Source organism: Corylus avellana, chromosome ca7, assembly GCF_901000735.1.
Source record: "Corylus avellana chromosome ca7, CavTom2PMs-1.0".
Lineage (NCBI taxonomy): Eukaryota > Viridiplantae > Streptophyta > Magnoliopsida > Fagales > Betulaceae > Corylus > Corylus avellana.
In genome coordinates this window covers 26,493,943-26,508,112 of record NC_081547.1, presented here as the reverse complement: position 1 = coordinate 26,508,112, position 14,170 = coordinate 26,493,943, and the positions used below count along the sequence as shown (strand labels likewise).

Sequence of the window (14,170 nt, the reverse complement as noted above, 5' to 3'; positions counted from 1 at the left end):
CAACCCGACATATGTAGAAATACCTGAAATAGATCTTCCTTAGTTAATTTGATCTTGATCCTTTTGAAACGAAAAAGAGATTATGTTAGAATGACACGAGCCTCTTGATAATATCCCTAAATGACTTGTTTATTTTTTGGGGTATTAGTTGACATTATTGTATGTAAATTCCAATGCATGCTACACATAAATACTCAAGTGCATTTCTCTTTTTTAAGTCATAATAAATATAATTCAAACCCTTTTTAAAAAATTAAAAATATATGTTCCCACGTGTGATGATATTATGAATTTATGAGTGTAACTTGACAAGGTCTTTCCTAGCATCATATATTATAAAAAATCATGTCACATTAACTTTGAAAATAAAAAATGTATAGCATTACGCATCGTTACCATAAATAATACAGTTTTGTAATGTGAACATAGTTATTCCATTTACATGTAGGCCCCTTCGAGAAGTTCACACGTGTGACAATGATCTTGCCATTGACGGGTCAACAGTACTCGGAGAAGGTCTCGGAGAATTGTGTCGCCTTTTGGAAATCTGTCGGAATTTACACCGATGCAGAAGCCAAAGCCATTGAAAAGTTCATAGAGGTCTTTAAGGACGAGACTTTCCCACCTGGCTCCTCTATATTATTTACTCAATCACCCAATGGATCACTGACGGTAATTTAATTCTAAATTTGTAGTAATTTAATTAACATTTCTATCAATATAATTGTTCACATTTTATTTCCCTTTTAAACTATAGATTAGCTTCTCCAAAGATGGGTCCCTGCCTGAAATTGGGAATGCAGTGATAGAGAACAAACTGCTTTCAGAGGCAATTTTAGAGTCAATTATTGGGAAGCATGGTGTTTCTCCAGAAGCAAAACAGAGTTTGGCTACAAGGTTAGCAGAGTCATTGAAAGATAACGATGATAAAGTGGTCGGAAATGGGAAATAATTGGAAACCGAAAAGGTTGCTGAAGAGAGAGAAAAAAAAAAAAAAAAAAAAGGTTTTTTTTGGGACATGTCCGCATAAGAAGGGGAAAAAAGATTCGAACTAGTGACATTCGCTTTATTAGGCATGGTTCCAGCCAATTGAACTACCTATTCGGGACACATATAAGGTTGTTGATCAAGTGAAGACAGCAAATCGCGAGTTGGTTTGGTAAATCTTTGTAATGGGCGGCTTTTTTTGTTTGTTTTTTATTTAAAATAAATGTGAAAGTAATATGTATTTTGAGTTGTTTGAGTATGTTGCGAAATAAATCTTAAAAGTGCTTGAGAAAAATTATGAATAAGTGCAATGCTATAAACTATATTTTATCTAACAATTGTTTTATAATGTTGACATAATGATTTCAACCCACTATTAGATTAATTAATGTTAACAAAATTAAAAATTAGTTAAATTTAACACATCAATCTTATAAAATAAAAATGTAAAATATCGCATTAATCAAAATTATAAATTGGGAAAAGGAAAATGTCACGTGGGCTATTGTTTGATACTTAGTCTCAGGAATTGAGTTGGGCTTGGACGTCCAAAGCAAGCGCATCAAAATCTTGACACGGGCATTTGTCATTATGCATGGGCCATTTCATGACCACTGCCGAGTTTCCATGTGTGATGAATTATTGTAGCTGAACACGTTAAAGCCCTAAATAGATAAGGAGTGATAAAATGATGGAGAAAGATTCGTTGTTATGAGCCTGCATTGGCATTTTGGGCCCCCAATATTTGCACTTCTGGCAAGTGGGCTTATTTTCGTACCAGCCCAGTGGAGTTTTTCTTTTCTTTTTTTTTTTTAGATTATTTACAAGAGAAAAAAGAGGATCTTTTCCGCTCTTCTTCTAACAGAAAAACTAAAATGAATGTAAGTGGGAATGTTTTCATAACAATGGCAACAACATGTGCTTTGAGATCTGCTGTTCTTAAGACCTTAGATTTTAGAAGCAGTCCAAAAGACAAAGAAAGTTAGCTTGAATGGATGTCATCCATAATGGGAGCAAGACCGGTCCAAACAAAGAGAAGGCTTGCTAACAGTAATGCTGACTACCAAAGAGTGTTTGGTTTATTTTGACTCTCAACGTACTTTTTTTTTTCAGTACATAACAACAAAACAATAAATTATAACAATAGGTTGGGCAACCAAAACAAAAAGCTTCTAAACTTCCATATTAGATTGAGTAAACAGGAAAAAAAAAAAGAAAAAAGAAAAAGAAAAAGGGCAATGTATCAAATGAATGATGCGAGCCAATGATTTTTTGACACGAAGACTAAGAAAATTAACCACCAATTAAGGTGGTAATAGATGGTGTGTCAAAGATAACACAACTAAAATGTCTAAAAAAGAGTACGAAACTATAAAACATGACACGTCACAAACTAAAGAAAACGAGAACCAACTTAACGGGAGGTTAACAGCCCGGTGCGATTTTGGGCATTTTGGCTTGAAGACCTTAGTTTAACAATTTAATAAATTCGAGGCATGAATTCTGACTTATTCTAAATTTGGGATTTTTGTTGATCTCATGTTAAATAGATAACGTAAATAACTATGAAAATACAAGTATGCTCCCCCGAAAAAAAAAAAAAAAAAAAAAAAAAAAAGGGTCGCCCCCTTAACATAAAGGTAATCACAAGCCACGAAGGGCTTTCCACCACCGATTTTTTTCTTTATTATTAAAAAATATATTTAATAATAATAATTATATTTTTACAGTAATTTTTGTATCTATTTGGCAAAAAAGTTTGACGTAGGTATGAAATTAAAAACTAAAATTTTAAAGCTAAGGTGAAAAACTTCATTTTAAACTTATGAAGTATCACGTGATTTGACATATCCTGAACTTTGAAACATCTCAATTTTAAAATCTTGAATTTTCAATTAAAGAAAATAGAAAAACAAAAAAATTGGAAAAAATAAAAGGGTCACAAGTGGCCCAACTGTAGGTCACCTTGTGATTTTTTATTTTTCTTTTTTTATAATATTTTAAAAAAAAAGAAGATAAATTTAGAATTTTATAAAAAAATTAGGGGTATAAATGTTATTGTAGCACTTTTAACATTTAAAATTTAACAAAAGAATTTAAATTAATTACAATTAAAAGTTCAGAGTTCAAATTAAAAAATTTTAAAATTCAGATATATGTCTACTGCTTGATAATTTATGAATCTAAAATAAAGTTTTTATAAAAAAAAAAAAAAAAAAAAAAAAAAAAAAACCACAAGGAGCCCCCATGTGATTTTCTGTTTTTTTTTTTTAAAAAAAAATTTTTCTGAGAAAAAGAGCCTTATCTGTTCAGTGTTGACCATAACCTTTTTACCTATTTATTTTCTGCTCACCGTCAGCTTCCTTTCCCCCTCGTGTTCTACTCACCAACTTTTGAAAAATTCAACAACAGAAGGTCAAAGATAGTGGGCGGTTGTCTACATCAAGAAAGTGGGCGATGGAAGCCAACTACTTAGCCAAGCCATGATCCATCAAAGATCTGAACATTCTCCTCCCAAGTATCATCACCTCTTCCTCCTAAATCTGATTTACCGGGACTTTGCTTCCAATTGAGCTCTATTATTTGGTTTTGGGCCCACTCTGGGCTTATATTAGTTCTCTAGTATGGCCCAAGCCCCAAGGTTCGATGCACCCTCTTCATCCCATTATAACAAGCCACGAATATCATTGCCTGTGGGCCCTGCTGCCGCCCTGGTGGTTGTGGAAAACGCGTCTGCCCCCCACCTGACCACGACAAAGAGTTGATGTCTTGTCCTTTTTTCTTTCAGAACCCTATGCCACTTTGTCAGGAACCTTCTTACACACACTCTCTCTCTCTCCATAAACAACATCAATTTCTTAAGTGTTTTCATTTACCCATTTCTTAAAGTGATACTACAGATATAGTGTCTTTTTAAACATGAGAAATATATATATATATATATATATATATATATAAATAATGCAATATGTTATCTTCTATCTTACTCTTATATTACTAGATGGACACAAATTTCTCTTTAAGCTGATTTTGATGAAATTTTTTTTTTAAGTAAAAATGCTTTTGTATTTTATCAAATAGTCATTGACAGAGCAGATTGCTCCATCAAAATAACATCCCTGATATAATTAGGAATTTCCTCCAACTAGACCCTATCTAAGACATGTTGTGTGACATACTTTGCCATTTTATGGGCAGCATGATTGGCCTCTCTACTTACATAACCGAAAGACCAGCTTTGCAGAGAGTGCAAAGTTGCTCTAACATCCTCTACCAAATGGCCATTATTCGTCCAATCTTCTTCCAATGAAGATACCGCTTCCAATGAAATTTTTTTTAATCTATTCTAATAAGTGTCATTCAACATTTTTGAATTTTTAAAAAATTAATGTTTGGTTTTATAAATTAGTAAAATTGTAATAAATTACTATTAAAACATTTTTTTAAAAAAAACATGTGAGATGACACTTGTCACTTATTATAGTAGATTGAAGAAAATTTCCTTCAAACTAATTTGGAGGAAATTTATGTCCTTACTAGATTGATATGACAGTGTCCATCAATCCTCAAATCAACATTTATTATGTAGAAATCACAAATTTATTTTTAGAGTAATTCTAAATGCTTATCTCTAGTCAAACTCATATTAATACATAATTTTTTTGAATAATTTTAAATACTTGGGCTGATGAGTACTATAATACTATCAATCCTAATTTTTTTTTTTTCCATTATAGATACTGTTACTTCAACTTAGTAATACAAGAATGTGGTAAAAATAAATATGTAGAATTTTTTTCTATGTTCACACAAGATAAGAGAAATGAGAAAAAAGATTTGAACTAATAATCTGGTTTCTTTAAATATAATCCCTAACGGATTTGATCTGGATGTTGCATTTTCTATTAGCGGAAAAAGGACACCAATTATTTTTTGAGGGGAATATGTAAGAATTTATTACAAACCACATAATACCAAAATCTCATTATTACCCTACAGCAACGATCAGCATCATCACTTGGACAAAGTTGAGCCACCGAGAGATATAGTTGTACCCCCTGTACGTCAATCATGGAAATCAAACACCTTGAGTGTCTTATCTTCTACACTTTCTTAGGTACATTCATTCCTGTAGGGGTGGTTGTCTTATTACCTAATTAAAATCGTGTTCTGTCGACACTTTTTACCGTAAATGTTTGTGTCTTGGTTCCACATTTAGAAGAGTCTGAATCTAGCAAGTTGAGCAGCACATGAAAAAGATATTTTTTGTTCTTATTTCCCGCTTCAGTTTGTGATGAAGAGCCTGGATTTTTCCTCTTCATCTATCCGCAGGTGATACCTTTTTGTGGGTGCTTTGTTTATGTTCTTGATTTTGTCTACGTTGGCCGTTGATAAATTATGTGGTGAAGATATAGCAGCCATCTGTTTGCAATATCCTATTACAAGTCTCTGTTGTCCAATTTCTGTAGCAATTCTCTTTGATAAATCAGCTCTGCAACTTTTGTATTAGCTTTGCCACTTCTATTTTCATTCGGCTTTGCTTCAACATCCTCTTCCTCTCTCTATCTCTCATTTTGAGTGTTACTAATGATGATTACTGGGAATGTTGTGGAACTGCTTATGTGGGTGTCTATTTTGTGTTTGATATGTGTTTCAAATGGATTTGATCCTGTAGACCATTATCTGATAGACTGTGGATCCCCCATCAATACACCGGTGGGTGATCGCGTATTTGTGGCTGATAACCCTGATTCCAATAGTCTTTCAACCCCACAAACTATTTCTGCAAGCACAACCCAGAAACCGATTTCATCTTCCAATGATTCAGCTCTGTATCAAACAGCACGCATACTAGATGGAGCCTCCAGGTACACATTTCCAATTAGGAAACCTGGGAGGCACTGGATTCGTCTTCATTTCTTCCCCTTTGTTTATCAAAACTACAACTTGAGCATGGCCAAGTTCTCGGTTTCCGCTCAAAATTTCACCTTCATTAAAGAATTCAAAGTAGAGAATGGTCCTCAGGTTAAGGAATATTCTTTGAACTTAACTTACAGCAATCTAACTCTCACGTTTATCCCTTCTTCCAAGTCGTTTGCTTTCATAAATGCCTTAGAAGTTCTTTCACTCCCTGATGATCTCATTCCTGAGGGTGCCCGCACAATTGGTCCAGAGGACAGTTACCAAATTGTGTCAAAGAAGGCATTAGAGACGGTTGCGAGGGTGAACATGGGCAATAACAATAAGCCAGTCTCTCCCCAAAACGACCCCTTGTGGCGCCTTTGGGTCTCTGATGATACGTTTCTGATACACAATAATCTTGCAAAGTTTGTGTCAAACACTAAAGCTGTCAACTTCACAAGAGGTGGGGTAGCAGAATATATTGCTCCCTCTTCTGTCTATGGCACCGCCACTATGTTGAACTCAGAAGCTGATCCTTCCATGAATGCCAATCTGACATGGCGTTTTGTTGTTGACCCTGGCTTTGAGTATCTGGTCCGGTTTCACTTCTGTGACATAGTGAGTGGCTCGGCAAATACTCTATTCTTCAATGTTTATATTAACTCCATGCTCGTTTTGGCAAATCTTGATCTTAGCAAACTAACATCAAACATTTTGGGTGCCCCATATTTTATGGATGTGATCACAAGAGTAAATGATAGCTCTAAGCTAAATGTAAGTGTTGGGCCTTCTAATGTTGGCAATCATTGGCCAAATGCCATTCTTAATGGGCTGGAGATCATGAAGATTAGCAATGCTAAGAGCAGCCTCGATGCCTTGGATTCTGATTTGAAAAAAAATTCTAAGATGAAAGTTGGTGTTATTGTGGGTTTGACCATTGGGATGTTCACTGCTGTTATTGTGGCTATTGTCCTCTTCTTGTTGTGCAGAAGAAGAACATGTGCACATGTCAGCCATTCAAAGGCAGAAGATAATTTTAACGGGACTGCCATTTTTTCTAGCTCAAAGAGAGGGTATCGCTACCCTTTTGTGGCAATTCAAGAGGCTACTGATAATTTCAGTGAAAGCTTACTTATTGGTGTTGGTGGCTTTGGGAAGGTTTACAAGGGAATTTTGAGAGATGAAACAAAAGTGGCAGTGAAGAGGGGAGTTTCTCATTTGGGATTTGCAGAATTCAGAACTGAAATCGAAATGTTATCTCTGGTCCGTCATCGCCATTTGGTATCCCTGATTGGTTACTGTGACGAGCAAAATGAGATGATCATAATTTATGAGTACATGGAAAATGGGTCCCTTAAGAACCATCTGCATGGTTCTAATGTTCCCGGCTTAAGTTGGCAACAGAGGCTTGAGATATGCATCGGATCAGCAAGAGGGCTTCACTATCTTCATACTAGCTCTGCCAAGGCAATCATTCATCGTGATGTCAAGCCTGCAAATATACTACTAGATGAAAATTTGATGGCCAAGGTTGCTGATTTTGGGCTTTCAAGGAGTGGCCCTGAGATTGACGAGTCACATGTCAGTACTGCAGTGAAAGGAAGCTTTGGTTATCTCGATCCAGAGTATTTGATAAGGCAACAGCTGACAGAAAAATCAGATGTTTACTCCTTTGGGGTGGTCATGTTGGAAGTACTTTGTGGGAGACCTGTTATTGATCCATCCCTTCCAAGGGAAAAGGTGAATTTAGTGGAATGGGCAATGATGTTGCAGAAGAGAGGGCAATTGGAGGAAATTGTTGATCCTCGTCTGGCTGGCCAAATTAAGCCAGATTCCTTGAGAAAGTTTGGAGAAATAGCGGAGAAATGCTTGGTCGAACGCGGTGTTGATCGACCATCAATGGGAGATGTGTTGTGGAATTTGGAGTGTGCACTTCGACTCCAAGGGAATGGAAATAGCTTTAATCATAATGGTGAGATGTTGTCACAGATTAATCATGTCAATAACTTGGAGATCAGTGTATCTTCTGCACAGTTCAGCATGGGAAGCGTAGGCGACCTTGCTGGTATTTCAATGAGTAAGGTGTTTGCTCAATTGGTGAGAGAGGATAAGAGGTAGATGATGGTATAACAGTGATAAGGTATTTGCTCAAATGTTTGCTCATTTGGTAGATGTGCAGAGTGGGTGTGGCTGTAGGATTTTATGATGAATTAGCTTGATTTTGTGTCTCATTAAACGTGTGAGTTCCTACCCCAAAAAATCTGTGCGCATATAGCATTTGCATATTCTGACCTGCTTGTCAATGTGTGGCTCTTGATTTATTCAAGGTTTTTCACTGCTATTCTGTGATGCTATTTTTTTTTTTCTTCCTCTTTCTGCTATGCTGCGTCTCTCTCTTGCACTTGTTATATTATTACTTTGCTTTCTACTTCGAGTAGTGCTAAATGTCACTTTTTTGTCTCATCAAAATTGATGTGGCTCTTAAAATTATCATTGGATCAAGATTCAATAATGATCTATCACAAATTCAATGGTAATTTTAAATCTACATCAATTTTGATGGGACAGAAAAAGAACATAAAGATGATGTCTAGCATTACTCTGTCGCATGAGAACAAGAACTAAAAGCATATGTGTCATCTTCAAGATTTTGCAATTTAAAGAATCTCTCAAGTAAATGAAGCAAAACTCTCTCTCTCTCTCTCTCTCTCTGTGAAGTAAGCTTGTTCTTTTCCCAAGCTCCTTCGAATCCTGTACATTGATGTGCCTAACCCTATGGCCTATTGTTCTAAACATTGATGTGGCTAACCTTCTTGCCATGAATAATGAAAAATTGGCAGTGCAAATTCTGGTTTTTTTGCAATGTATGGAATTGTAACTATATGCAAATGATAAAGAAAGAAACTTGTCGTGTAAAAATATTAAAATGTGATTAATCGAAAGTGCCAAGGGATATTTGAATGAAATTAGTTCAACAAGTTAGTGGTTATCGGATGTAACTTATGTAGTTATAATTTAACCAATTTCTATAACTTATATTTTTTTTTAAAAAAAAAACTAGTATTGATCCAAAGATTGATCGAAATTATCAATTCAATAATATGTTTAGATTCATTTCGCAATGTTAAATTAGATACTTAATGATTATGTAAACAATTCTTGTCTTTAATCATGTCTACTTGGAATTGGATTTTTTTTTAAAAAAAAAAAAAAAAAGAAGAAGAGGAAATTACTCCATATCCCATGAGTTTTGGTGCAACAACCGAGAAATGAAAATGCATATTAAGAAAATAGAAAAATGCATTAAAAAAAAAAAAATTGAGCTAAAAAATATGCTCATTGGGCATAGGTCATGACCATGACAAGCGCACGAAAAAGAGCCTTTCAAATTAGGGACTCATAACTCAAGTTATACTGAAATTACTACCATATGCGTAAAAATGGAAGAACCCAGGAGAGATAGGATGATTTGGATAAAAAAACGAAGCTAAAACAAGAAGTTAAGATTTTTCAGCCAAGGCTCAGTCGCCAAGATTTTGGACATGTGGCATGACTAGAATTTTGGCAAGAACTTGTAGCCCGGATTGACACGTGACAAGAAAACTTGAAGCTCAATTGACTGAGACATGTGTTAATCAATCGAGTTCTGCCAGAATCATAGAAAAACATTTAGAAAGTGGTGCTAAGCAAAATGAATTTTCTAACTAAAATTTAGCTAAAATTTGATTATGAATGCATTCATGTATTTGGTGAATGACCATTTAGTTCTATCTCTTGAAGTTCTACTCATTCATGTCATCTTTTAGAATTCTTATAACATCCATGTAATACATTGATGTACTTTCTTGTTTCATATTCTCTTTTTCATATTCTTTAACCTCTCATTATGATTTCATATCTATAAAAGTGAGTATTGAGTTATATGTAAAATACACAATAATAGAGAAAAATCATACATAGTTCCTGAAGAACTAGTTTTACATATTACAATCTCTTTATCTTGTTTTGTCATTTTCTTTAATTTTACAACAATTAGTTTACTAAAATGGTATAATTTTCTTGTTTTCTTTCTCTTTGCAGTCCGGTCCATTACGCTTGGGTGCCTGGCCACTCAGGAATCAGGATGGTGGCTTCTCCGGGCCTTTTCGCATTTGGCCCAAATCCGGTAAACATGGATATATCATCATGTTGTGATGAAACAATTCTTTTGGAACTCACCCAAAAAAAAAAAAAAACAATTCTTTTGGCAAAAAAAAAAAAGAAGTAAAATCTAATCCAATTTCCAAAAAGAACATGGAATAGGATCCTTTCCATTTTAAAATTCTTTTATTTTCTCTATTTAGTGCATTTTGAAGGGTAGTGCATTTAATGTACTATCATTATTAAAACTTTTGGACAATACTATCTTTTAAAATGCACTAAATAAAAAAAATTGAGGAATTTTGAAACGGTGAGTATCATTTTCCGCGTAAAATGACCTCGCGAGTAATACTCATAAAGCTGGTTTGCCCGGTTCCGTGAAAGCAAACCGTAAAGAAACCGCAACGATAAAATCCACTAAAATGCACTAAATAAAAAAAATTGAGGAATTTTGAAACGGTGAGTATCATTTTCCGCGTAAAATGACCTCGCGAGTAATACTCATAAAGCTGGTTTGCCCGGTTCCGTGAAAGCAAACCGTAAAGAAACCGCAACGATAAAATCCAAGCCGCTATCTTCTTGCCCAAATCTTTCCCATCCATCAAGTGGGAGAGTGAGAGCGAGGTTCCTGCGAAACCAAACCCTAGCATGGATCGCCCCTCAAGCAAGCGCACTAGGGACGACCGCGACCACCGCGGTCGAGACCACAAGCACCGAGACTCCTCCGATCTCCTGTTTTCCCCCATTTAATTAGAAAAAAGAAAAAGAAAAAAAAAAGAAAAAAAAAAAGACACTCCTCCGATCACCACCACCGTCACCGATCTCGGCACGAGCGCTCACACGACGAGTTAGATGGCAACCGAGACCGAGAATCGAAGCTCGAGCGGTCGTATGACGATGAGAGGAAGAGGGAGGGGAGCAGAGAGAGAGAGAGGCCCAAGCATCGGTTAATTTATTTGTCACATATTCGGCTATCCCCTTAAGAACCTCAAAGAGCTGTTGGGACATCATATTCATGCTAGGGTTTGGTTTCCCTTTCCTGTTTGAAGCGCTTTCCTTCTTTCTTTGTCCCAGTCAATGACCTGTCGTTTTAATCTTTTCATTTTCTTAATGTTTCCTGTTAACGTTGTCTTTCTCTTGCATGGTCCTAACCGCGCGATTTCGGTAGGTAGTTGTGGCCTGTGGACAAGATTAGTGCAGGGGGACCTCAGTTTGTTTGTTTGTTTGTTTTCAGTTCCTCGCACGAGACCTTTCGATCAACGCACGCACGTGCACCCATCTACCCCTTCTACCCGCCTTAATTGTCAAGCTGCAATTCGAGAACCCCACATGGCTCTCTATAAGACTATAAAACGCGTCGCTCACTGCCTACAATAGTAAACATTCTCATAAAAATGGTTTCGCCATTGTCCAGCACCGGAGTCCAGGTCGAGAACCTCGAGTTCCCGCCAGCGGCGAAGCCTCCGGGCTCCACCAATACCTTGTTCCTCGGCGGCGCAGGTTCGTAAGCAGCTCACCGGAGTTTTTATTTTTTTTATTAGCTAATCCTTTTCGTCGTATTTAATGTATGATCCATGGTGTTTGATAAGTGCGCAGGGGCAAGGGGATTGGAGATTCAAGGGAAGTTGGTGAAGTTCACGGCGATAGGTGTGTACTTGGAGGATACCGCCGTGCCCTCGCTCTCCGTTAAGTGGAAGGGAAAGAGTAGGGAGGAGCTGACGGAGTCCGTGGAATTCTTCAGGGACATCGTTACAGGTAACGGACTTAACCGTTTTCATAGTCTAATTAATCTGCTGTGGATTCCGGTAGAGTTTTCCGCTATTTTGTCCGTTATGAGCATTATAGTAAATTTGCATTGGCTTGACCTTTTAAGTGCAATAATTATTTATTATTATTATTTGTTTTGTTTTTGGGAAGACGTAGATCTTTATTTTTTATTTTTTAAACGTATTTTTAAATTAGATATTTACTTATAATTTTATTTAAAAATGCGTTTCCAACCTGTAAAATTGCAGAGTCAAAACATTGTCAGAAGGACTATCCAATCGAGTGGCCAGTGACCAATATATCTATATACTATTCTTGTAATCAACGCGACATATGTAGAATTACCTGAAATAGATCTTCCTTAGTTAATTTGATCTTGATCATTTTAAAACGAAAAAGGGATTATATTAGAGTGACACGAGCCTTTTGATAATATCCCTAAATGATTTGTATATTTTTTGGTATTAATTGACATTATTGTATTTAAATTCTAATACATGCTATACTATACATAGCTACTTAAGTGTATTTCTCTTTTTTAACTCAGAATAAATATAATTTCAAACCCTTTTTAAAAAATTAAAAACATATGTTCCCACGTGTGATGATATTATGAATTTATGAGAGTAATTTGACAAGGTCTTTCCAAATAAAAAATTTATATTCATGCATTACATATTATGAAAAATCACACCACATTAACTTTAAAAAATAAAATAAAATAAAAATTAATGTATAGCATCACCATCGTCTAAATAATACGTGGTATCAAAAGTTTTGTAATGTGAACCCAGTTATACCATTTACACGTAGGTCCCTTTGAGAAGTTCACACGTGTGACAATGATTTTGCCGTTGACGGGTCAGCAGTACTCAGAGAAGGTCTCAGAGAATTGTGTCGCCTTTTGGAAATCTGTCGGAATTTATACTGATGCAGAAGCCAAAGCCATTGAAAAGTTCCTTGAGGTCTTCAAGGACGAGACTTTCCCACCTGGCTCCTCTATATTATTCACTCAATCACCCAATGGATCACTTACGGTAATTTAATTCTAAATTTGTAGTAATTTAATTAACATTTCTGTCAATATAAATTGTTCACATTTTATTTCCCTTTTTTAACTATAGATTAGCTTCTCCAAAGATGGGTCCCTGCCTGAAATTGGGAATGCAGTGATAGAGAACAAATTGCTTTCAGAGGCAGTTTTAGAGTCAATTATTGGGAAGCATGGTGTTTCTCCAGAAGCAAAGCAGAGTTTGGCTGCAAGGTTGGCAGAGTCATTGAAAGATAACGATGATAAAGTGGTCGGAAATGGGAAATAATTGGAAACTGAAAAGGTTGCTGAAGAGAACAAAAAAAAAAAAAAACCAGTGGAGTTAGAGGGAAATGACGTACAAGGTTGTCGATCAAGTGAATACAGCAAATCACGGGTTGGTTTGGCAAATCTTTTCTAATGGGCTTTGGTTTTTATTTGAAATAAATGTGAAAGTGTTTTGTATTTTGAGTTATTTGATAATGAGCAAGATTAATGTCATGTACTATATTTTAATTTAATAATTATTTTATAATGTTGACATAATAATTTCAACCAACTATTAGATTAATGATTGTTAAAAAATATCTTAAAAATTGACTAAATATGACAAGTCAATATTATAAAATAAAAATGTAAAATATAGTATTAATCAAAATTATAAATTGGGGAAAGGAAAATGTCATATGGCCTATTAAGTCTCAGGAATTGAGTTGGGCTTGAACGTCCAAAGCAAGCGCATCAAAATATTGTCACGGGCATTTGTCATTATGCGTGGACCATTTCATGACCATTAGTGAGTTTCCATGTGATGAATTATTGTAGCCGAACATGTTAAAGCCCTAAATAGATATGATCGAATGATAAAATGATGGAGAAAAGAAAGATCCGTTGTTACGAGCCTGCATTGGCATTTTGGGCCCCAGTACTTTCACTACTGGCAAGTGGGCTTATTTTCATAACCAGTCCGGTGGAGTTTTTTTTTTTTAGATTAACGACAAGGGAAAAAGCAGGAAGGGATAAAGAAGGATATTTTCCGCTCTTGTTCTAACAGAAAAAAATTAAAAAAATTAAAATAAAAAATAAGTGAGAATGCTTTCATAGTAACTATGAACTTGGGCACGAAAATTGGCTCTCTTAAAGAGCTTAAAAGCAATTCAAGAGGCATAGGAAGCTGCTAGCTTAAAATGGATGTTCTCCACAATGGAAGCAACAAACCGGTCCAAACAAAGATAAAGGGTTGTTAGAAGAAAATGCACTCTTGTGCCATTTTGGGCATTTTGGCTTGAAGACGTTAGTTTGACAATTTAATAAATTCGAGATGTGAATTTTGACTTATTCTAA

General features: G+C 35.5%; 3 protein-coding genes across 3 annotated transcripts; all 3 read left to right on the top strand.

Annotated features, from left to right (window-relative positions):
• Positions 1-424: 424 nt before the first annotated feature.
• Positions 425-1,195, top strand: LOC132187380 (chalcone--flavanone isomerase 1-like). The gene is made up of 2 exons (XM_059601675.1): positions 425-672; positions 758-1,195. Exons 1-2 carry the CDS (start codon positions 478-480, stop codon positions 950-952), a joined length of 390 nt encoding a protein of 129 aa, XP_059457658.1. The 5' UTR covers positions 425-477; the 3' UTR covers positions 953-1,195.
• A 3,876-nt stretch (positions 1,196-5,071) lies between these two features.
• Positions 5,072-8,228, top strand: LOC132187075 (probable receptor-like protein kinase At5g59700). Its single transcript, XM_059601238.1, has one exon. The coding sequence runs from the start codon at positions 5,575-5,577 to the stop codon at positions 8,005-8,007; it is 2,433 nt and encodes an 810-aa protein (XP_059457221.1). The 5' UTR covers positions 5,072-5,574; the 3' UTR covers positions 8,008-8,228.
• A 3,105-nt stretch (positions 8,229-11,333) lies between these two features.
• LOC132187076 (chalcone--flavanone isomerase 1-like) lies at positions 11,334-13,327 on the top strand. Its single transcript, XM_059601239.1, has 4 exons — positions 11,334-11,529; positions 11,626-11,784; positions 12,610-12,833; positions 12,921-13,327. The coding sequence occupies exons 1-4, from the start codon at positions 11,424-11,426 to the stop codon at positions 13,113-13,115; spliced, it is 684 nt and encodes a 227-aa protein (XP_059457222.1). The 5' UTR covers positions 11,334-11,423; the 3' UTR covers positions 13,116-13,327.
• Positions 13,328-14,170: the final 843 nt, after the last annotated feature.

Excerpts from the sequence above, each read along its gene's own strand:
- LOC132187380 (XM_059601675.1), top strand. The coding sequence starts at position 478 with ATGATCTTGCCATTGACGGGTCAACAGTACTCGGAGAAGGTCTCGGAG. Across the intron at positions 673-757 it reads CACCCAATGGATCACTGACG|ATTAGCTTCTCCAAAGATGG; the intron begins GTAATTTAATTC and ends TTTAAACTATAG.
- LOC132187075 (XM_059601238.1), top strand. The coding sequence starts at position 5,575 with ATGATGATTACTGGGAATGTTGTGGAACTGCTTATGTGGGTGTCTATT.
- LOC132187076 (XM_059601239.1), top strand. The coding sequence starts at position 11,424 with ATGGTTTCGCCATTGTCCAGCACCGGAGTCCAGGTCGAGAACCTCGAG. Across the intron at positions 11,530-11,625 it reads CTTGTTCCTCGGCGGCGCAG|GGGCAAGGGGATTGGAGATT; the intron begins GTTCGTAAGCAG and ends ATAAGTGCGCAG. Across the intron at positions 11,785-12,609 it reads CTTCAGGGACATCGTTACAG|GTCCCTTTGAGAAGTTCACA; the intron begins GTAACGGACTTA and ends ATTTACACGTAG.